The sequence below is a fragment of the Choloepus didactylus genome, chromosome 21 (assembly GCF_015220235.1).
Source record: "Choloepus didactylus isolate mChoDid1 chromosome 21, mChoDid1.pri, whole genome shotgun sequence".
In the NCBI taxonomy this organism is placed as follows: domain Eukaryota; kingdom Metazoa; phylum Chordata; class Mammalia; order Pilosa; family Megalonychidae; genus Choloepus; species Choloepus didactylus.
The window spans coordinates 42151708-42176370 of NC_051327.1; the positions used below are offsets into that span (position 1 = coordinate 42151708).

At 45.2% G+C, this 24663-nt stretch overlaps 1 protein-coding gene across 1 annotated transcript; it reads left to right on the plus strand.

Moving 5' to 3' along the window:
* On the plus strand, positions 1–21394 carry CLEC19A (C-type lectin domain containing 19A). The gene is made up of 6 exons (XM_037813811.1): positions 1–204; positions 11265–11288; positions 11327–11470; positions 17196–17290; positions 20559–20691; positions 21315–21394. The coding sequence occupies exons 1-6, from the start codon at positions 117–119 to the stop codon at positions 21392–21394; spliced, it is 564 nt and encodes a 187-aa protein (XP_037669739.1). The 5' UTR covers positions 1–116.
* The last annotated feature ends 3269 nt before the right edge of the window (positions 21395–24663 follow it).

A 24663-nucleotide genomic window follows, 5' to 3' on the forward strand; every position in this document is an offset into this window, starting at 1 on the left:
CACCCTATCTTTCCCGAGCTCCCGGGAAGCTGCACCTGTGCCCAGACAGCAATCCTGGACCCCAGTTTCCTGCCGAAGGGCCTCTCTCCTCTTCTCAGGCTTTCTTGGGGCTCAGGATGCAGAGGTGGGAGCTGCAGGCTGTGGTCTCCCTTACCCTCCTGTCTGCAGAGGCCTTCCCACAAACGGACATCGGCATCAGCCCAGGTGAGTGTGAGGGCCAGGGCTGGGTGCAGGTAGACAGGGGGACGCTGCATAGGGACTTGAGGTTCCATCAGTGAGGCCCACCTGGGCCAAGGAACCTAGCAGAGATCCCTGACAGCCCCCATCATGGGCACACTCCTAGGGCCAGACCAAAAGGACTGCTTTGGGGTCTGGGTTTCAAATCCCAGCTTTTCAGGTTGCAAGCTGTGTGACCTGGGGCAAGTTTCTTAACCTCTCTGAGTCTCAGCTTCCTCTGGAAAGCAGGGATTATAATAGCCCCTCTCTGGGCTGCTGTGTGAGGGAAAGGAGACAACATGGGGAAAATGCCAGCATGTGGTGCCTCGTGCCATGGGGAGCCCTGAAAATGGTATTTTTGTTATGGACATGTCATCATCTGAGCACCCAGGTTCCTTGGACTGTGACAGCTGTTCTCAGGGAGCTTCAAACCCCACTGCTGTGCCGTCAGAGGTTGGGCATGCAGAAAGGGCCCAGTTGTCCCTCCGGTGGCCTCCCTGGAGGCCTGGCCCAGTGACACCCAGCCCTAAGGGTTTGGGGACCCATCAGCCTCGGGCCTGTGACCTCCCAGAGTCCCACTGGAAGGAAGCAGGGCTTCAAATGAGCTCAGGTTCTTCCTTGTTGCATTGGGGAGGCCGGGGTGTAGACTCCAGGGGACCCTCTGTATGTTGGAGTCACTTCCTTGGAAAGAGTCCTGAATCTAATAATAATATCATCAACAACAACAACAAAGACTTCCATTACACTTACTACGTGCTAGGCACTGTTCTAAGCATTTTTCATACATAGACTCATTTAATTCCCACAATAATTTTCACAACAGCGCTTTGTCAGAGACACTATTTTTATCCCCTTTGAAGTAAAACTAATAATGAAATACCTAGACGGAGAGTCTCATAAGGGCAAGTTATTGAACCGTTCAAGTATTGAGGAAGATTGAAATGGTGAGATGATAGGGTTGCCAGATAAAATACTAGATGGATGCCCAGTTAATTTTGAATTTCAGATAAACAATAAATAATCTTGACTATAAGTATGTATCAAATATTGCATGGGATATACTTATACTAAAAATTGCCCAATGTTTATCTGGAATTCTAATTTAACTGTGTATCCTGTTTCTTTTCTTTCCCCCTGAATCTGGCAACACTAGTGGTAGGGGGTTGGGGGATTGTCTTAGTTTACTCAGGGGAGCATCAGGGTTTCCAGTTCTGTCTTTAGACTCTTGGAGTGTCCTTGGACCCCCCTGATTTTTTTTTTTTTTGAACATGTGTTAATCTGTTATGATTTATTAACTGTACAGCGGAAAATTCTCCTCCCCAGCTTCCAACCCCATTGCACATTTTATTACAGCTCTCATGTTGATGTCGTAAAACAATGGAAAACATGCCACAGTAGAGCTAGGTACAAAATGCATCAAACCAGAGTCTGATAGCTGACCAATAACTCTCTTAAAAGCAACGCACTGAAGAAAAAAAGGGTTTGAAATCAGCAAGATTGGGGCTTTCTAAAAAAAAACACATTTTAAACATGTGCCATTCATGTGCAAGAATCATTTTTTGGTTGATTTTGCTTCACATGATTACTATTTTTTTGACAATCCAAAGTTTAAACTACTGACCTCGTGAAATTGTCCAGCCCAGCTTCTAAGAGATGCTGTGACCACTCATAACCACCCCTTCTGCTTTAACAGAGGATTTGTAAAACACAAAATTCAGCTACCAACAGAGCAAAGGAAATGTAGATGGGAAATCACGACTGAAAGTTAATTGTACAAGGTTCAACTTCCGACTCCATGGGCTGGCATTCACCATCTTCCGCGTGGGTGGCCGTCATTTGTCTGCGGGCCATTCTGCTGCAAGATTGTGACCCAGTTCTTCAACATTTATCCACCACAGAGCCTGTGCAATGGGCGAGCAGGAGAGATGCTTTTGAAGGCTGCCTCATACGTTCTAAATCTTGCTTGTGGGCCCAGGAGGGAAGGGGATTTGAGGGTGAGCTTGAGAGTGGGAGCAACTAGGGCAGTTTTTTCCTTTCTTGTTTGCTATAACCAAGGGACCTCTTTGAGCTTCAAGCTTCCTCTTCCAGAAAGTGGGGATAAACTTGGCCCTTACCAGGGTTTTGGGGAGCCTCGATGAGCTCATGCATATGAAGTGCTTAGCAAAGTGTCAGGCACATGATAAGTGCTTAGAAAATGAGTCATTATTCTGACCACTTCTGCTGCTGCAGTTGATGGTGTTATGATAGAATTAACCAGGAGATACAGTTTTCGGTGTGACCAAAAAACCTCCATCATAGAAAGAAACTTCCGGACATCTCTCCCCACCCCTCACCCCTGCTCTACAAATGAGGGGACTGAGAGCATTTCAAACCCAGCGACCTTGGAGAGCACAGCATTTGGGGTTAGCAGGAAGGCGCTTGGAAATCCATCAGTCCAACCCTTCCAGGTTACAGCTGTGGAAACTGAGGCCCACAGAGCACAAACAACCACCAGGGGAATCATCAGTTTAAATGGATTAATGAGTGTAAAGTGCTTAGATCTGTCCCTGGCGCCTTGGAACAATTGCACCTAGGTGCTATTGTGATTCTTTAACCATCCCGAAGTTTCCTTTCCCTGACTCCTGAGCCCAAGAACTCTCTGCAGCAAAGGAAATTATAGCAAAGTGTTTTGAAGCTCAGAGCCTGCTTCTGCGGGGTACAAGGGATGCAGATAGGGGACCAGTCGAGTCTGCAGCCCCTTTCTCTCCCCTGCAAGAAGCTGGCATCGCCCCCTCTGCTCCAGCCACTGGTAAGGTCCCAGGTTTCAGGCCGTTTCTGGTGCAGTAATATCTAATTTCCTAGAACTCCTCCTATGAGCCAGGCACAGGCTGTGAAGTAGGCACCACTATCTTGCCCATTTTACAGATGAGGAAACTGAGGCCTGAGAACTGGGGCCATCTGACTCCTGAGTCCAAGCTCCTAAGCCGGAGCACCTGTGTGTCCTCGCCAACTAGAGCAGGGCAGCGAGTTCAGATCCTAGAGTGTCCCTGGGTCACTCTGGCCCATTCCCCGCCCCTCCTCTTTGGTCTTGTACGTACGTCTAGAATATCTCATCACCACATAGGTGTTTCTCCCTCCAGACTGTAAGCAGCTTGAAGACACCGAGTGAAGCAAAAGAGGCCATCAGAAAGCTCTGGATTATTTGCTTAATTAGTTAATTGTTAAATTTGCTGTTTAATATATTTCTTGAACAAATGAAAGAAAGCAAGACAAAAAAAAAATATTTCCTGTGTTTTTGAGTTCTTCAGACCTGGGTCCCCTTCTTGGCTCTTCCAACACTCCCTAGCTGTGTAGGGCAAATGACTTAACCTCTCGGAGCCTCCTTTTCCTCATCTGTAAAATGGGGGTGACATTGGCACCCAGCTCTGGGTTGGGCCCAAGGATTCACACACAAGCACCCAGTGGATGGTAGCTGTCCTTAGCAATACAAGGTCCTGGCCCAAGATCGTGCACCGCCACGCTCTACGTCCTTCGCTCTTCCCCCTGGATCCCAGGGCCACAGGGATGGCCCAGAGAAGGGAAAGCAAAGCTCAGAAAGAAGAGGCTGGGGCAGCCATTTCTGCTCCCAGAGCCAGGGCTCTCTGGGGAGAGAAGGACCCGGCAGTGGGGTACGTGAACCAACAGGGCAGCAAGAATTGAGGGCGACTGTCCTCTGGCCACCTTCCCCCCTGCCCTGGGAGCCTCCCCCCACCCAGCCCACCTCTGCCTCCTCTCCTGGCTGGCTCCCAGGGCTGATCCGGGCAGGAGAAGGCAGGGTGGTTGTGCATTCGTGGGCGCCTGGAGTGGGACCAGGGGAGCCAGCCGCCAGATTGAGTGGGAAGGTGACAATTTATTCTTTTTAAAAGGGGGTGGGGGGTGGGGGGAGCCCTGAACTCCAGTCGTGTGTTCTTTCTCCATAACAAGCTCAGAGTTCCCACAGGCTTTGACTCCCACCCCAGCTGGGAGATCTTGGGGGTTTTTGGAGCTGAGGGACAGGCTCCTGGTTTCCAGAGCAACAAGCCCCTTTGTGCATTCTTTCCCAGCCCTCCCACCACCCCTAATCCCGTCTGCCCCCTCCAGCCTCTTCTCTTGCTTCCTCCCCCTCTGGAATTCCCAACCAGGCTGAGCCATTTTCAGTCCTCCAGATGCTTCATTCTCTCTCACACTTCCAGGTCTTTGCAAACTCTCTCTGAATCTGATGCATCCTTCAGGTCTCAGTTGAGACATCACCTCCTCCAGGAAGCCTTCCCTGATCTCAACTCTGGTCTACATGGCACTTATAGGTCCTCCCAAAGAAAAACCCTGTATTTCCTCCACCCAGGAAGTGGACACGTGGTGCCCAGTTGTAACTATCTGTGAGCTCCTTGAAGCTAGAGACTGGGCTGCAACCAGAGGAATAGAGCAAACAAATAATCAGTTTCCAAAATAATTTGGAAGCTGCTCTCTCAAGTTTTTACCTGCATGGCTCACATCCATAAATTACCTAGTAATGACATCTTTATTTCTGTGCTACTTTTTCTTAATTTCAGTCTCCAGAGACTATAATATCCATGAGGTCAGGAGCCACATCTGCATCGTTTGCCCCAGGAACTCCAGCACACTGCCACCTGCTCAGATCTAGTAGGTGCAAAATAGAACTTGCTGCGTAAATAAAGGAAGGAGTGAATGACCAGCCCAACAAGATTGGGGCAAAATGGGCTTAAGTGTGGCAGGAATCTCTGAATTAGGTCTGTGGCCAGAAAGTCTGGCTTCAAGTCCCAGTTCTGCCACTTGGCTGCTGTGTGATCTTGGGCCAGGAGCTCAACCTCTCTGTGCCTTGATTTCTTCACCTGTAAAATGGGGTTGATAGCAGCCCCTACCTTGTAGGATGCGTGAAGATGAAATGAATTGCTATGTCCAGAGCACTTGGCACCCAGTGAATGCTCGGGAAGGGTTGGCTCTGGCTGTTACGTAATTATCTTCACGTGACCATCAAACTATAGAACTATAGAAATCCCGTCACGAGAGAGACACAAATTAGAAAAAGTTGGTTGGGGTTCAGGTTGGTAGAAGGCTTCTGTGACCCTTCTATTCCCAACTTTTAAATTCCCAGAGGTAAAGGAAGGGATGGAGGGAATTCCAGCCAGGTCCAAATTAATTACTATCCCAGTGCAAGCCAGCAGTTCTTTTTTGCCTCCCAATTAAAGGAGAAAAGGGGAGTGATTAAAGGGGGGACCTGTCACAGCCTCTGCTTTCTGGTATGTTTCACCCCAGGCATCCATAATCACCATTTACTCAGAGGAGAAAATCAAAGGGAACAGAAGGGGATGGGGAGGAAGGAGCTTAAGTAGCTCTGCAGGGGTCAACCTCAGAGAGCTTGTCTTCCACACTTGGAGCCTTCCTTCTGACATATCCACCAGCATGGGGCAAGTCGCCTTCAGTGCTTAGAAAACTGCAGGAATGCCACCCTGAAGTCAGGGAGGCATGGGTGGTGCACATATCCAGCTCACCACTGTCCCTATAAGGTGGTGAAAGCACCCAAAAGAAGCTGTGTTTGTATTTATTCATTGAAAAGAAGAGTTTTCATGCACCTGCTGTGTGCCAGGCACTGGGGAGGGAGATGATCCCAAAGGGCATTGATCAGGATGGGGACCAACATTGGGCAAGATTTCATGTGGGCGTGTGAGAGCTGGGGTACCGGGTGCTTGCAGAGCCTTTTTCAGAGGTGCCTGCCCATCTTCCCTGAAGAAGTCACCATTCAGCTGAAACTTGCGGGAGAAGCAGGGAATGGCCAGGGGCAGGCAGAGGGAAGTTTCTGCAAGGTCTGGACACATGTTTGAGAAGTGGTAAGACCTCGAGCAAACCTGGAGCATGGAGTAAGAGGGGTGAGTGACGGGCAGGGGCCCATATCGCCTGGGCTATGGGAAAACCTGGAGAGTTCCAGTGAGACGAGCTCAGACAGTTTCAAGGACCCCTCTGAATCCTGGGGGGGAGCAGATCTGAAGGACCAGACTGGAGGCAGGAGGAACAGGAGTTGAAAAGGTCTTGGGGAGAGATGACAGTGGCAGAAATAATGGAAATGGGAAAGAAAGAACCAACTTGAATGTTTTATGAGATGGAACTGGCAAGACTTGAAAAACTGATTGGATGTAAGGAAAAGACAAAGAAAGGAGGTAAAGATGATTTTGAGCAAAAATCCAAGAATGCTGGAAAATTCTGGCCAATTCTTACCAAGTCTGTCTAATGTCATCCAATCCTAGCTAAAGTGTTTGATGACAAATAAAATACATAAGTAGTCCAAATGCAAGGCAGTATCCTGAGTTGGATCTGCTAACAGGAGGGAAAAAAACAACTGGTGAGATCTGAATAAATTCTGTAGTTGAATTAATAGTATTAAGCCCATGTGAATGTCTTAGTTTTGACAAACTTGCCATGGGTTCTGTAAGACAGCATTAGGGGAAACGGTGAAGGGTATATGGGAACTCTGCTATCTTTGCAACTTTTTAGTAAATCTAAATTCATTTCAAAATTAAAAGTTTATTTAAAAAAAAAGCAAACGAAAAGAAAAAGAGATAGAAGACCAAGAGGGAACAATATCCATAGGTAGAGTCTTCCAGATCAGGTACAATGGTGAATTAAAGAATATAAAACCTCCCCACTATAGAGTATCCTTGTTCTCAGGAAATGTACCTGGAAGTGTTAAGTGTTAGAGGAGCACGATGTATGAAACCTTCTCTCAAATGTTTAGATAATAGATAGACAGATAACTAGATAGCAGGTTAGGTAGAGAGAATGATATATAAATGCCACAAAATGCTGAAAGTTGGTAAATCTGGGTGAGGGGGTAAATTGGACTTCTATCTATTTCTTTTGTATTATTTTTGCAAATTTCCTCTAAGTTTGGAGTTATTTCAAAATAAAAAGTTAAAAAACCTTTCAACTATAGACATCCACAAATGCCAGATAAAATTTTACAGCCTTTTAAAGTTAAGCTGGTGCATTCAAATACTATTTCCTGAGTTTTTTGGTGCCCCTTAAATTTGGGGCCCAAGGTAAATGCCTCACTATCCTTCCCTGCTTTAAAACCTGAAGCACACTTTTTCACTTTAATTATTATTCTGGTTATTTTTGTGCGTGTGGTAATGAGGGTGTTGGGGATTGATTTTGGTGATGAATGTACAACTATGTAACAGTACTGTGAACAATCGAATGTATGATTTGTTTTATATGACTGTGTGGTATGTGAATATATCTCAATAAAATGAATATTAAAAAAAAAATAAAAAAATAAAGTTAAGCTGGGCTTCCAAGAACATGAGGGGAGCACTCAGGGACCAGGGAAAAGAGGGAGGTGAAAAAAAATGGAAGCAGTGGGCATATCGGCTGCAGAGCCCTGAGTTTGGGTGTCAGGCTCAGTGATCCAGGGTTTTGGGTTTTTTTTTTTTAATTCAATTTTATTGAGATACATTCACATACCATGCAGTCATACAAAGTGTACATTCATTTGTTCACAGTACCATTACATAGCTGTGCATTCATCACCAAAATTAATTTTTGTACATTTTCGTTACCATACACACAAGAATAATAAGAATGAAAATTAAAGTGAAAAAGAACAACTAAAGTAAAAAAGAACACTCAGTGCGTTTTTTTTTTTTTTTTTTTTTTTGCTCCTATTTTTCTACTCATCCATCCATGCACTGGACAAAGGGGAGTGTGGTCCATATGGTTTGCCCAATCACAATGTCACCCCTCATAAGCTACATTTTTATACAATCATCTTCAAGATTCCAGGGTTCTGGGTTGTACTCTGATAGTTTCAGGTATTTACTGCTAGCTATTCCAATTCATTAGAACCCAAACAGGGGCTTGGGTTTTAACACTGGCATAGGGGTAGGCTGTCGAGTCAGAGCCATTTGAAGCAGGGACTTGAGACTAAACCCCTCTCAGAAAGCAGAGACCCCTGAAGACTTCCACCCTCAGTGAAATGGAGACCAGGAAAAAAATTCCCCACATTAGAGATAGAGAGCAAAGAAGTTTCTCTGCTTTATCCTAAACTCGGGGAGGAAAGAGCAAGATTTCCCTTCTGTAGCCATGGCTGCTGGGGTCTCTAATATGAAATTGAAACACAATGCTATGGCAATGTCTCCAGGGCTTTTGAGCCACAGACTTACAATAGTAATACATTCTAACGTTGAAATTAGTGAAATAATCCAAACTCTGCTTCTAATCAGCTGTGGGGCTGAGGCTTAATTTTTGTTAAAGGAAATATGAATCGGCTGAGCAATGTGGAGATTGGCCGGGATGTTTTGTGTTGTGGCGCTGCGGGGGTATCTTACCTTGTTGGCGTTCTGCCTTCCGTCGAGGGCAGGCTCTCTCAGCCTTAGCACGGTTGGCATATGGGGCTGGGTGATCCTTTTGTTGTGGATCCTGCACCGTAGGATGCTTCGCAGCTTCCCTGGCATCTACCTACTACACGCCAGTAGCATCATCTTCCCCCAAGTTATGACAACCAAGAACGTCTCTAAGCATTGCCAAACACCCCCACCCAGGGGGTGGGTGGGGATTGCCCCCTATCATTGGGAACCACTGCTCAAGGGTGACCAGCTGGTGCAGTCTGCCCGGCACTGAAGGGGTTCCCAGGATGTGGAACTTTCAGTTCAAAAACTGAGACAGTCTTAGGCACACTGGGATGAGTTGGTCACCCTGCTTTCATCTCTAGTATGGATATTTGTGATGGGGTGGGAGTGGGGCACATGGCTTAGCACCAGCAAATGCTGTACTTCCAGTGAACTATTCCAGCTGCTCCTGGACAAACTGGGTCAGGTTCTCACAAATGAGTGTCCTTGGTGGCAAGCGATGGGTGGAAAGCAGATGGGGAGGATTTGCTGCTTCTCATCCCTGCTCAGGGGGAAACTGGTCCAAAAGGAGGGGGTGACTCAGCTGAGGCTTTCTGCATAGAAGACAGTGCCAAAAAGTCCCCACAAAGAGCCCAGTGACACCGATGTTACAAGGGCTGCCTTCAACCCTCTCAACCTCTGAAAGGTATTGAGGCAACATCCTCCTTGCCCAGTGCTCTCGACTGACAGAGGGGGAGACTGAGGCCCAGAAAGTGGCAGGGAGAGGAGTAGGATATTGGACACTGCTCCTGCCTAACTCCCCAAACACAGCTTTCCCTTTACCACATGGAGGAGGGTGAGTGGATTCCGACTCAGCTGGCCACAGTTCAGATACTGGCATGCATTGCAAGACACGTGGCAAAGACTGTCCACAAGGCCTGGGATTAGCCAGGAGTGGTCAGCACAACTGCCGGGGCGGGGGAGAGGCTGATTCCCGTCAAATGGCAAAGCCAAATGGCTCTGACTAGTGATCAGAAGCTTGGCCTGGAACGTGCCTGCTAAGCACAGCTCTCTTGATTGCAGACACTGTCCCTTTCCTTCGTCATAAAAATGCACAGAGGTACATGTGCATATATGCACATTTGCATCCACGGGCTTTGGTGACTTTGCATTCAATTTCGGGGGATTCCCTGGACCCCTGAAGCCCATCAACCCCAGTTATGAGACCCTGACCTGATCATAACAATGGTGCTATTAATAGAGTGATCAATATATGCCAAGCACTGGACTAATTTAGTTGGCCCAATTAGTTGGCCCAGCAACCCTATAAGGTAGGTGCTGGAACTCTTTTCAGCCTCTTGATTTCCCATGATGAAGCATTATACGGACTTAAAGATCAAAGACTTTGGAAACAGGAACCGTGGACTCCAATCCCCTCTCTGCCCCTTATTAGCAGACTTATTAGTCAAGTCCCTTACTCTAAGCCTCAATTTCCCTATGTGTGCTTGACGCATCCTAAATGCTCAATCAATGGCATCCACCACTGAATATTCCATGAGCTCAGCCAACCACGATAGTGGCTTGGAAGGCAAAGATTTCATACCTCTGGGTGATCGACTGCAAAAGGGACTCCAGAGGTCAGCTAGTTTGATGGCTGAGAAGGGGAGCAGTGGGCCAGTGTCACCCAGCAGATCAGGAGCAGAGCTGGGCTGGGACCCAGGCTTCCTAAGCCCAGCCTGGCCCATCTCACTGTGACCCACCACTTGCCCCCACAGATGAACCACACCAACCCGACGTGCGTAAAGTTCTCAGCACACTTGCCTTGCCTGGTCTGCCATCTTGAGTTGTGGTTTCCAAAGGGCATCTCCCAAAAGACCTTTGGAGGGGCTGAGACTTGGAAGGATTTTTCATTTGTTCCTTTTCAGAATTAAGAACAAATCCTGAACAAATCCTATGGGCAAAAGATAGAAATAGCCTTGGCCATAACTAATTAATAAACACATGGAAAAAGTGAGTATCCTCGCCAGATTGCCCAGAACTGCACATTGAAACAAAATACCAGTTTTTGGTTATAAAATTTGCAAAGATCTCTAGTGAAGTGATAACATTCAGCTCTGGCAAGGACACGCTGAGATAGGGAACTCTCAGAAATTACTGTGGGAGTATAAATTGCTTTCAGGAGGCAATTTAGCAAATTGTATCAAAGCCTCAGAAGATCACTGGAAATGCCGGAAAAGCTTTCTGCACAAAGCTGTTCATCTCAGCATTATTTGTAATGGTTAAAATAAAAGGAAACAATCTAATTATCCAAAAATAGGGAAATAATTAAATAAACTCTAATACGTTCACTCAGTGGTGTATTAGAGAGCTATTTAAAACAATGTTTACAAAATCATGTATAATGACATGGGGGAAATGCTTCTACTTTAACATTTAATTTTTAGAAATCAGTACACTGGCAGGTGTAAACAGTGCAGTATGATCACAATGGCATTTTTCTTAAATCACTGCATACAAGTGTGGCATGAGGAAAAATATACCCAAGTGTATCAGTGGTTTCCAAATGTTCTCTAATGAGCCAATCTTACTTTTATTATCTTGTCGATTTCAGGTATGGGTGTATTTTTTGCTCCTCAATTGTAGAATTGGATGAATCACAATGGGACGTGTTTGGCGTTCTTGAACATCTGTAAGCTGTGGAAACAATCTCAGCACTGCCAGCCTCCCTCCCAGTCCGTTTTCTCTTTGCCCCAGCCATTCCAGAGCCATCCCAGGCTCCCTGTGCCCCCTGTTCTGGATGGAGTTCAAAGACCACTGCTATAGATTCATCCCTCTCAATAAGACCTGGGCTGAGGCAGATCTCCACTGTTCCCAGTTCTCCCTCAGCAGCAAGTCCTCCAAACTGGCCTTCATCCACAGGTGAGTGGGCTCCTGGGTCCCCCATGGCATCACCAAGCTACCCCTTGTAGGGGAGGAGGGGGAGAATGGTGCTCCCACTGGTGCTTTCCTTTGATAACTGAAGCTAACTTTTACCCAGCCCCATTTCTCATGGAAACTGTCCTTGGCAGTAGAAGGCAAAGCATTTAGCAGGGAGAGCAAAGAGCACACTGCAGGATCCATCTTTATATGTGTCAGTCTCGTGCTGTGCTCTGCTCTGTGTCACAGGAGGTTCAACCCTGTGGTCCAAACAGCATAATAGACACCGAAGGAATATAAGGCACATAGTAGAAGAAACAATAACTGCCACTTATTTGCTGAGTGTTTCAGGTACATCATTACCTGAGACCATTTTAGGTAGGTATCCTCATTTTATAGAGGAGGAAACTGAGTCTCTGAGAAGGTAAGTAGTTTGCTCAGTTGGTCACTAGGTGATGGGGATGGGCATCGAGCCTGTGCAGTCTGATGCCATCGCCTCTCCTCCACAGCCTCCTTCCACATTGCTCAGTGTCTCCCAAGCCCCAGCCACACTGAGCACCTTGCAGTTCTCCAGTCTGGTCCGGCCCCTTTACTCTTCCATGCCTTTGCACATTCTGTTCCTTCTGTGGGGAATTCCTGTCCCTGTCTCCTCCATCAACCTTGAAGATTTAGATCTGATGATACCTCTGCCCTGACATCACCCTGACTCCCTGGTACCCTAATTATACCCACCTCTCTTAGAGCACTTTCCTCATCACGATTCAATTACTTGGTTTCACATTTGACCTCCCTACTGTTTTGTTTCCTTGAAGCCAGGCGTGACATGTCCCATGACACCCAAAACTACAAATTTGCAATCTTGCCTCTCTTATTCAACAATCTCAGAGACTAGAAAGAGGGTTTGTTCTTTATGTTTTAGAGTCACCAAGTGTTTTATTTTTTTAGAGAAGTTGTGGTTTTACAACATGCATAAAATACGGGATTTCCATATACCACCCTATTTTTAACACCTTACATTGGTGTGGTACGTTTGTCACAATTGATAAAGGCACATTTTTTATGATTGTACTATTAACTATTGTCCATGCTTTAACTTAGGGTTCATGGTGTAGCGTAGTTCCATGGATTTTTTCCTTTTAAATTTTTATTCTATTGCTATAGATAGTCACTGAGTTTTGTTAAAAATAGAAAAGGGCTTCACTCTCTTAGTTTCCAAATGAGTCTTCACTAGACCCATCTGTTCATCCAACAGATAATTTGAGCACCTGCTCCATTCTCAATGGCACTCAAGAATACACTGAGTCAGTCAAGGTCCTACCAGGAGAACAAGTATTATACATATTTTAAACAGGGATGATTTAATACAGGGAGGTGGGTTCACAATTGATGGAAGCTGAGAATTTGAAGAGGAGATGATGAAGCAAACTAGTGATTTGCAATAGCAGGAAGCAAACTCCACCCCTACGCTGATGGCCACTCCTGTGGGAGCTGGAGCCACTGAGGAGCCACGGCCCCTGCCAGAGATTCCCAAGGCACAGAAGGGCTTCTCTCTTCCTCCCATCCTCCAATCACTCATCAATGGCTCCCATTGGTAGGAAGCCAGCAGACATGAAAGCCTGGGAAATGCTGTCTTCAAGGGTCAAACCCTTAGTGATACAGAGCAGAACATGGCACAGGATTGACACTTAGAAAGATGGATGAAATAAGTTCTCAAAGAACTCCCAACCTAGAAGGCGAAATGAGACATGTGTAATGAAGAGTGAATATAAAAGTGATTCTGGATGAAGATTTTACTTTAGTCAGTTGACAGGGGAGACAGCTTAGCCTGCCTGATGGTGGCTGTGACCTAAGCCTTGGATAACTGGGTATCACAAGAAATTCCAGGCAAAGTCCGGGTTTTGCCAGCAGTCTGTGACCCAGCACCTGTTTTTCCATTCTTTCCTGCCACGACTTTATCTTCTTCCTCTTCTCAACTCCCAGTGTCCATCTTTTCCTCATACTTAATTTTCTCTTTTAAGCGCCCCCTTTTTCTCTTACAAAGATAGTTCCCCACTTTGTCATATAACACTTTCCTGAAAATGTGTAGAAAAGTTGAATTTGAACAATATGTTCACCTGTTTTAAATGGGATTCAGTCCCCTAAAGCTAAACAATATTGTAAAATCCCTAATTGCATGTTGTCTTGGAGACACAATCCAATTCTATATTTCTAGCATTTTCTTCATGGTTTTTAATTTTGTTCTTGTCCTTCATAATTAAACATGTGATCAGCTTATGTCCATGGAGGCTCTAATGGAGGTTTAAGATTCTCAGACTTTCAGCTTACATTTTGTTTGACAGTTTAATTAAGTTCATTTGATCTCTGCTTCTAATTACTTGCAGCAGCACCCTGGGTTTTTCCATTTTCCGGTAATTTTGAACAAATATGGGGGAAATGTGATTAAATATTCAAATAGTACCCAAGCAGGTGCTGTTGAATGAAGATGGCTATGGTACTGAAATGACTGGGTGGCCATTCAAAATGCATGTTCTGCAGTTGATGTTGGAGAGCCAGAATTGTGCATGAGAGAGGCTTTTGGGGATGACAGTGCTTACCCTCATAGGACCAAGTTCAAAGACTTCTTGGACTGAAGACCATTTTTGTCCCCCAGGAATCTTACCACTCTCATTTTGGACAGAACACACACTCCTGGATAAGGGAAGAGATGTCATATAGAAATGAGATGATGTCTGTCTGTGTGGTCCTTGCAGCCCGTTTTAGGAGACCAGACCTTAAGAAATAGAAAACCAAACCTACCAGCCAACTCCTGGGGAAACAGATACTTTGGGCAATAGGTGTTCAAGAATTTGATAGTGTGCACAGTGAAGAGTTTCTGGAAGAACTGGCCCTGGACCACAATCTTGAAGAATTGGGAAACTTCAGGGAATGGAGGCAGCAGATGTTTCAAATGAAGAAATCCATGGGAGATGAGTATGCAATGCGTAGGAGCAGTAGAAGCAGGCCAGCCTAGACTCTAATTCTAGCTCCATCACTTCCTACCTGCACAACTGGGAAATAGCAATAATCACACTGTACGGGTTTGTATATATTATGTCCCCCAGAAAAAGCCATATTCTTTAATGCAATCTTGTGTGGCAGACATATTAGTGTTGATTAGATTGCATTTCTTTGATTGAGCGTTTCCATGGAGATGTGACCCACCCAACTGTAGGTGATAACTCTGATTAGATGATTTCCATGGAGGTGTGGCCCCACCCATTCAACATGGGCCTTGATTAGTTCACTGGAGTCTATAAAAGCTCAGACAGAAGGAGCGAGCTTGCTACAGCCAAGAGGGACACTTTGAAGAACACACAGGAGCTGAGAGAGGAGCTGCAGATGAGAGACAGTCTGAAGACAGCCGTTGAAAGCAGACTGTTGCTCCGCAGAAGCTGAGAGAGGACAAACACCCCGAGAGCAACTGAGAGTGACATCTTGAAGAGGAGCTTCAGCCTAGAGAGGAACGTCCTGGGAGAAAGCCATTTTGAAACCAGAACTTGGAGCAGACGCCAGCCACGTGTCTTCCCAGCTAACAGAGGTTTTCCGGACACCATTGGCCATCCTCCAGTGAAGGTACCCAATTGTTGATGCAATACCTTGGACACTTTATGGCCTTAAGACTGCAAGTTCGTAACCAAATAAATACCCTTTATAAAAGCCAATCCATTTCTGGTATTTTGCGAAAAGGCAGCATTAGCAAACCAGAACACTCACTGACCTTTTTAGAGTCACGGGTTTAAAGGAGATAATATATCTAAAGTTCTTAGCACAGTGCCTGGCCAAGTCAATAGTCATTAAGTGGGAGCTATTATTGTTTTTATTAACTATAATGCAAGGCACCCCAAGGAAGTCAGTTCTAGCTTAGCATTTCTATGTCGGGTCACTTTTTTCAGGGCAAGCAAGCCTTGCCTTGCCCTCTCCTTTCCCTCTCCATTTCCTTCAACAGTGGCTGTTAAGCAACTTCCTACATGTGACTCCTGGGGCACTGTGTTGAGAAGGATTCTAGGTACAAGAATTCTGAGTGCTATTAATCCAGAATAAATTAGCAATGTCTTCCCCAAACACAGAACTAAAGAGAGTGAGTGTGTGTGCCATGATTTGCTACCAAGGCCTCAACTGAAAGGAAATCTTCTAATGGGGGCATTTTAGACAAAGTGGCAGCCTTCAGAGAGAGGTCATTTGGAAGCAGCTGTTGGGAGCCAGTATACTGTGTTGTACCATGAGAAATACCTCAGCAGAGTCATATTTTGAAATGAGTTATTAGTTAGGTGTTAGGTCTGGGGCTGCTTATTATTCTTTTATAATGACTTTGTCAACACATTAAAATTTACCCTTTAGTGGTATGTGGAAGCCAGTGATGGGAATCTTTTCCAGTGTGGACGGTCTGTGAATTACTTGAGTGAAGTGTGCCTGTCATTTGTCCATTTACTCTCATATCTCTTGCCTGACCTTCTGACCTCTGCAAATGACATTTTTCAGGCTCCCTGATATGGCATCAGTTGAACAGTTATCTTGGCCTTCCTCCAGGGACTCCAAATGCAGCAGTTCTGGGTTTCATGTCCACTCATGGCTAAACCCAAATAGGAAGGACGGTAGTGGAAACTGGGGCCTTCTACATACATCTCCTTCCTTTATCAGGGTGAAAAATATTTCTCAGAAGCCCCACCCCCTAGAAACTCTCCCTTATATTCAGTTGGCCAAACTGGGTCATATGGCCAGCATTTGCTGCAAAGGAGGCTGGGAAAGTGATAATTTGACTTTCCTAGGTTTCATTGTAGGCAATAGACAAAGGGATTAGGAATGACCATTAGGTGAACAACCAGCAGTGTCTGCCCCCATGCCTGTTTGGCATGAAGACAAAATGAGTTCATGCACGTAAAAACACTCAGCACGGTACCTAGCATAAAACCAGTGCTCAAGAAACATTTTAATGGCACAAAGAAAATCTATATATGTCTATCTGTGAATCTGTGTTTGCTTGTCTGTCTGTCTGTCTGTATATCATCATCCATTCATCCATTTCTTTGTTATTGGCTGCAGAATCTCTCCAAGTTCCTCCATGACTTCTTTTGGTGGGTGAATTATTTGATAAACTCTTTGAAATAGGGAATAAGACTCCCCCAAGGAGACACCAAGACCTTCTAGGGAGGGTGGGCTAACTATGGAGCTTTGGTTTTGCCTACTGGGGCATGTTTTGCTGAGATGGCTATGCAAGTTCAAGCCTAGAGATGAATTTCCCAGGAAAAGAGAAGGTTTTGGAGATAGTATGGGAAAGAATGATAGGTAAAGACTGGGTGTAAGGTGGGCTTTTAAGGGAGAATAAAAATGTCTAATGGAGATTTTCATAAGTGATTTGATGTGTACAGTGCAATATAAACCCCTTTGTTTCTTCATGCTATCTTCAATAAAATCCACCTTGTTTTACAGTGATTTTGAGATTGATTTAAATTTTAGGGATAAATAACAGTGCTGGGTCCTGCTTGAAACTGACATGGGTCAAATCCAGAGATGACCTTGTAAGGATGGCCGCACATGGGTGGCCTTTTAATTTAGAAAAAAGAAGCAGCAACAGGATTCATCATGTCCTCTACTTTGGCACAGGAAGGTTAACAAGGATTAATTTCAATTTTCAACTATGTCCTCTGAAAAGAAATAATGAGTAACATGCTACTGTGTTTCATATTTGCGGCTGGGAGGAGAATGTCTTTGTGTATCACCTTGTAAACAGCTGGGTTCTTGGGATCCCAGCTGACATCTGGATGGGGCTTCAAGATCATAGACAGGTGAGGAAGCAGTGGCCATCGCCTCCCTCGGAAGCACCCCCCAAGATTCCATTTTGACTATACCAACTTTCACAGAGACCTAGGTGCCAGGGACAGATGTGTACCCACAAACAGGGAGGACTCAAGGCTCCAAGATGCCACCGTTAGAATGTGATAAATGTTGTGAAAGAGGATATGGTGAGAACATGCAGTATGGAGGTTTCAGGGAAGGCTCCTGTGTTGGTTTGGATTCTCTAAAAACAGATACCAAGGTGAAATTAGACTTACAAGAGATTTTGAAGGGCAACATCTGTGCAGGACAAAAAAATGGGGCAGAAGTAGGCAGGGAAAGCCTGCAGACCATGATGCGGGGCTGAGACCCATAAAAGGGGATGGGGGAGGATGGATTAGGTAGGAAGAGCCTCAGAGCATAGCACAGGTCTGGGAAAATCTTGGTCTGGCTAATGGGGAGTCCTCAAGCAAAGGATGCTGTATTAGTTGGGGTTCTCCAGAGAAACAGGTTTACTATGGGAATTGGCAAACACAACCATGGGGATTGGCATGTCCAAACTCCATAGGGCAGACTCCAAGCTGGAAACTCTCAAGAAAGTGAAGTAGAATTTCCCAGGAGAAACTTGCTGGCTGAAGCAGAGACAGAAATTCTTCTCCTGACTTCTGAAATCATCAGTTCTGGTTTTAAGACGTCCAACTAATTGGATGAGGAGACTCCCCACATTGGTAAGGGAAATCTCCTATGTTGTTTATAGATGTAATCAGCCACAGATGCATTCAACTGACCATGGATGTAAATCTGTCTGTGAAATACCCTCAGAGTAACCATCAAGCCAGTGTTTGCTTGACTGAACAACTGGACACCATATCCCAACCAAGTTGACATGTGAACTTAACCATCACAGATGCCTATTACAGTAACCTCACATTGGGCAGGAAAGGGCCAGCCTCCACACCCCTGACTTTCTCAGACATTGAGAACAGCCTGGAGGAATCATGGGCCTCACTGTGAATGCAGTGCTGGATCCAAAGGGACAAAAGCACATCCTCAGCACAAACAAGGTGATGGAACCAAAGAGGCAGGAGCTGAGGCCGTTAGTCAGCTATGATCCCTGGAGCTGATGCTCTTGAAGGAGCTCTGAGCAGTGCACATCCATGGCTGACACAGCCCCCCTAAGTAAGAGACATTTAATCCAGTGTCTAAGGGATAAATAGGAGGAAGACAGAGTATGGTTGGCTGAATTATGTACCCCAGAAAAAGATGTTCATAATCTTAATCCATTCCTGTGGGTGTGAACCCATTATAAATAGGACCTTTTGATGATGTTATTTTTAGTTAAGATGTAGCCAACTGAATCAGAATGCATCTTAACGCTATTACTGGGGGCCTGATAGAGAAGGCCACAGGGAAAAAGCCACCAGGGAGGAGTGGAAAGTAGAAGTCAACGGAACTTGGAAGAGAAAGAAGAAGACACTGCCATGTGCACTGCCACGTGATTGAAAAGCCATGGACCCAAGGATCGCCAGCAGCCAGCCCCAGATTGCCAGTCTTCAAGGAGGTGCCTTGCTGACACCTCAACTTTGGAATTCTGCTCTCAAAACCATGCACCAATAAATTCCTGTTATTTAAGCAACCCATCGTAGGGTGTTTATTTTAGCAGATAGGAAACTAAGACACTGAGAAAGAGCATCCCAAGTAGAAGGATCAGTGTGGGCAAAGGTCTGAGTTGGGCAAGATAATGACACATTCTAAGAACTTAAAGACCAGAATGGCTGGCATACACATGGGACAGGGGTGATGGAACAGTGATGGGGGAAGGGAGAGTGGGGCAGGGGTGGATGGAGCAATGGCAGGAGGATAAGGCTGCAGAGGGTGGTTTGGGCCAGATTTCATCCCTAGCAATATCACAGCAAGCTCCGCCTGGAGATTTTTCCCCAAATGTTCCCTGGGTAAGATGCATACTGAGTCTCTGTTTTGCATACATGCTTCTCATCCTGCTTTGGAGCACTATTGTTCTTCCACTTACTGGCTGGTGAGTGATTTGGGGCAATTTTTTTTTACCTCTCTGAGCACCAGTCCCTTCATCTGTAAAATGGAAATAATAGTGTCTTGTGAAAATTAAATGAGTTAATGTATGTATTTACATTTAGCTCAGCATAGCCCTTGCACACGTAAGAACTCATTAAGGATGGTAGAAGTTACTGTTACAATAACAGAAGTAACAAATTCAGTATATTTTTAAAAAATCAATAGAATTCATCTGGAAAGAACCCATATAGAAATTGTAATTTAAAAATCCCAAACATTCTAGTCATAACAGCAACTTTAAACATTGGATTATGAATACATTTAATGAGAATCTAGGAAACTTGTAATACAAGACCTGATAATAAAAATAATAATAAATGTACAGTAAAAGGGCTTGGTTTTGTTTTCTTTTCAGGGATCACCATGCAGCAGGTACTGTGCTAGGTCCTTTGAATGCTTTAACTCACTCAACCCTCACAAGTCTCTGAGGGAGATATTAGCTCCATTGTATAAGTGTGAAAACTGAGGCTCAGAGAGGTAAATAATTTATCCAGGTGGCAGAGCCATAAAGCGAGGGGAGCTGGGATCTCAAGCTCTAGTCTGTCAGTGATAACATGCAATTCCCTTTACATCCATAATCATCAGTGCTTTGAAGAAGACTTTTCTAAAACTTGAATAAATGGAGAAATGGATATTTTTCCTTGGCATTACAAACATGTAGTTCTTCCAACAGTTAATTTGGGTATTTATTGCAGCACCAATCAGATTCCTAACAGAACTTTTCTTGCAATTGGACAAAGTCATTCCACATCGGGCAAGAAAAACACAGGCTATTTGGACAAAAGAAAAGTGATGAAGGATGACTCCCATCTGCCAGTAAAATAGAAGTGCTTACGGTTTTGGTTACTGAAGTCAGAGACACCTGAGCTCAAATTCCAGCACTAATGCTTTATGAGTTGTGTGACTTTGAGTAGACCAGTCTGAGTCTCAGTTTTCTCATTTGTAAAATGGGGATGATTACAATGCCTGCTTTGCAGGATGGTGAGGATAAAATGACATAACACATAACAAACCGTTGCCAAATGGCAGCTAGTAAGAGTGGTATTAATAGCGGTGGTATCAGATTAAAAGTAAGGGCTTCTGCACAGGTGTAGAGGTGTTAGAAAGTTATCCCTGAGCTGGGCTGGCTCAGATGCCTGATTTTCCTCTCTTTGGCTTGCTTCCTTACCGCTGGGTGGAACCCATCAGGAAGGGCAGTTTGAATGGACCGACGGCTCCTTCTACGACTACAGCTACTGGGATGGGAACCAGCCAGATGACAGCATCCAAACAGACCCAGAAGAGGAGGACTGCATGCAAATCTGGTACCGGCCCAACAGCAGTGGGTGCCGCAGAGGCCAGGGCTCTTGCAGGAGATTCTGGGGAGGTACCATGGGTGCCCAGGCAACTGGTGAGTCGTTCAGCACCTTGGAGAGTGACCAGGGGTCTCGAGTAGTGAAGAAGTTTTGAAAAATATTTAATGGTACATCATGGTCGTGCAGACTATGATTCAGAACATGAAAACATATTGTACAGTGTGTAGTCAAAGAGTGGTGCTTCTATGTCAGCTTCTTCATTTACTAAAGTGCAAGCACCCACAAGGCTCAGAGAGGTTAAGAGACCTGTTCAAGGACACACAGCAAGCAAGTAGTGGAGCTGGTTCTCAAACCTAGTTATACAGAACTTGAGCAGAGACTTAACAGAAAGCCATCCTGGAGCTTATGATCCACAGCTGGGCCAAGCCTCTGAGTGAAATTTGTCCTGTCCATCCATAGTGGCAGGCTAAGACTAGCCTTATAAGACAGAAAGGCTGGACAGCAATCTCCTCAAGCATAAGCAAGGAAGGCCCGCCAGTGTAGACCTGAGGCCTATTGGAGAAGGCTTTTACCCCCATGGGTTAGTGAGGTTACTTTTATTGTGGTGGATGGACATTCACCCAGGTTCTCTGCTTTCTTTCCACTGCAGCTCTGAGGTCATGGAATGATAATGCCTGCAGCCAGGAGTTGCCCTTTGTCTGCAAGATTCCATCCCTGCCCATCTGCTGATCCAGTTTTGTCCTCCTGGAGTGAGACCCAACTCCAGCATCGTCTTGTAGCTATACCTAGGTTAGAGATGACACTCAGTAAATGTTAACACAGATAAGGTAAATCTCCCAGACAAATATTTTAAACAAGCAAATCTTAAAGATACTGGATGGTCACTTGGTCACATATGACAGGAAAGTCATCTCAAACTGGCCTAATAAACACAAAGGGGGAGGATGGATTTATAGGTTCAAGTAACTGAAGTCCAGGGGTTGTTGGCCTGGCTCGGGTCACATGTCTGTTCCTGAAGCAATCACTTCGGCATGTGCTGGTTGACCGGGCCCTGCCTAGATGCACATCCCAGGGGCAAATGGGATGGGAGTCACTATCGTCTGAACCATGTGGTCAAAAGAAAGACTAGAGACCAGGCAGGAAAAGTAATACATATTTGTTAAGAGAAAGAGCATTGGACTGGGAGTCAGGACACCTGGATTCTATTTCTGATTCTCTGAGCTTTGTTTCTTCTTTGATGTGGATTGGGAAAAGGAAACAAAATTAAAATCTAGCCCCTTGGGCACCAGTGAGAAAGCAGAGGGAGAATGAAACATGCAAACAAATAAACAAACAAAAAACTTCAATGGACATTTGCTAAATTATCCTGCATCTCAGATTTTTCAAGAAGAACCTTCTAAAAAGGATGTTAAAATGGGAACTTTGCTGTTACTTCAGAATTGGCCCTGGGACTCACAATTGAAATCAACAGGTCCTAATTACCCCTCATTCTAAAGAGAGCACTGAACAAATGGGGTCAGTAGCCTTCCCCCAGAGCTCACATAAGGTCTGCAGAACCGGCCTTACCACAATCACTACCCCCACTCCACTGCCCCCTGCATGTAAAGACCCAAGAATAATGGGAGCCAAAGACTCTGGCCTTGTGGGGAGCACGGTGAAGAGGGTTTTCACTTCCCCTTCCCATAGGAAGGGAAAGGGAATGTCTCCTCCCCATCCCGATAGTTGAGTGAACACAGCTCCAAGGAATTGGTTTTACAGATGGGGTACTTTCAAGAAAGAGACACTAGACTCTCACTCCCCAGCAGGAAGCTGTGCTGTTTAACTGCTATCCCCTCTGGTGCTTTACTGGAAAGGAACTGGGTCAGGAGCAACTTGAGGAAGTTTGGGAGCAGATTCTGATATCTACTGGGATCCCCAGGTGGGAAGCTTCCTGTAGTTGCCCAAAGCAGAGAGGAGAAATGGAACGGTGGCGGGTGGACCTGGGAGGAAAAGTATGTGAGCATGGGCCAGGCATGGTTTGGAAAAGGGCCGTGGTGGTTCTCCTGGCTCCACATGTAGAAGCACAGAGTTAGAGTGGCTAGAGTGCCTCAGTTGCTCCATCTATAAAATGATAGTACATTGCACAGAGTGTTGAGGTAAGAATTCAATGAGCCTGCACATAGTGCTATGTAAGTTAGGTGTTATTATTATTGTATTGGTTGGCTGTTGCCACAAAACTGCTGTATAACAAATCACTCCAAAACTCAGTGGTTTATAATTCATGCATTTGTGGTTCAGCTGGGGTTTGGCTGATCTAGGCAGGGCTCAGCTGGACAGCTCTGCTTCTCACTGCAGATCCCTGGGGCAGCTAGAGTGGCTTTGCTTCATTCTCCTTGGAAGAGTGGGCTAGCTGGGGCAAGCAGAAACAGGCAAAGCCTCTGAAAGCCTAGACTCAAAACCAGCACATGGTCCATTCTGCCCAAGTGCCATTGGTCAAAGTCAAGAGGAGAGGAGGAACATTGCCCTCACTGAGGCCATCGTATGGGTATAGATGCAGGGAAGAGTGAAGAATTGAGGCTACTCATTCATTCAATGTTGCACAATTATTGTCAGAGAAAGAAACAGGAGCTGTAGGGTTGCCCAGATGGCCATTGTGCCAAATGAGATCAAGTCCAAAATGGGGCTGGAGGCATGAGCCACTAGAAGAGCCAAAGGGAGACCCCACTGCCCCATCCGAGGAGGGCTTCAGTTATGGAGTAAGTCTGGATGAAACTGAACCCTGCCCAAGAAAAGCACATGCACCATCTACTAGGAAACTAACCCATTGTCAGAGGTCACCAGCAATAAATGGATTCAGATGAAGCTGGAGGGAAACCAGGAATTTCTGTACCACCAACAGGAGATGAAATTCTGTAAGAAGACATCTGCCTTCCCTATTTTCCTTCCCAGCTCCCAACTAGGGGAGCTAGGCCTGGAAAGAGGAATGAGGGTATGTGCCCCAGGACCAGACTCTACTTCCTATCCTGCCCTATTCAATGGAGCTGGAGAGGAGAAGCAGAGAAAGCGAAAACCATACCCCCATCTACCCCAAGCCCCTTGAGTCACAAGCCTGACCTATGATGGAGAGAGCAGAGAAGATAAAACATAGAGATCAGCGTGAGATTGAAATTTCAGACAGGACTGGTGTGCCCTTTAAATAACAGCATCCCAGGGTGTCCTCATAGGAAAGAAAGATGGGTTTGACTCAGTTGAAAACAATTCCTTTTGAGGGAAGCCCCTGTTTAAATCCTTCTGGGTTTAGACTGCTCAGCACAGAATGCTTGCAGAGGTCATAAATGGTTCTTTGCAGAGAGGGAGTGAGGTTTAATAAAAAAAAAATGCATCTGCTATGGAGTCAGAAAGCTTGGACTCTATTCTCAGCCCTACTGCTTGCCATTTACATGGTTTCAGGCAAGTCACTTCACCTCTGAGAGCCTTGCTTTCCTCATCTGTAAAATGGGGAGAAAACTATCACCCTGTAAACAGTACATGCGATGTTGAATGAAAAAGATCTGGCACTTAGTGGGAGATCATTATGTGCTAACTGTTACTATTATTAATAAGAGGGATAGTAGTTTTATGGCATGGGTTTTCTTGTCAAGAAGAGCAGGCTGCACTTAGCAAATAAAAGAAGATCCAGAGAAGCCATTTCCTATTCCAGAAGTTAGAAAGCTTTTTCTATTAAGAACAGAAAGTAAATATTTTAGATTTTGTGGGCCATATAGTCTCTGTTGCAGCAACTCAACTTCACTGTTTTAGCACAAAAACAGCCATAGACATTATGGATGTGGCCATGAGTTCCAATAAAACTTTATTTATGCACACCTCGATTTGAATTTCATGCCATTATCATGTGTTACAAGGTATTATTCTTCTTTTGATTTTTTTTCATCCATTTAAAAATGCAAAATTTATTCTTAGCTCTGGGGCTGTAAAAAAACAGGTGGTGAGCCAGATTTGGCCTACGGGCTGTAGTTTGC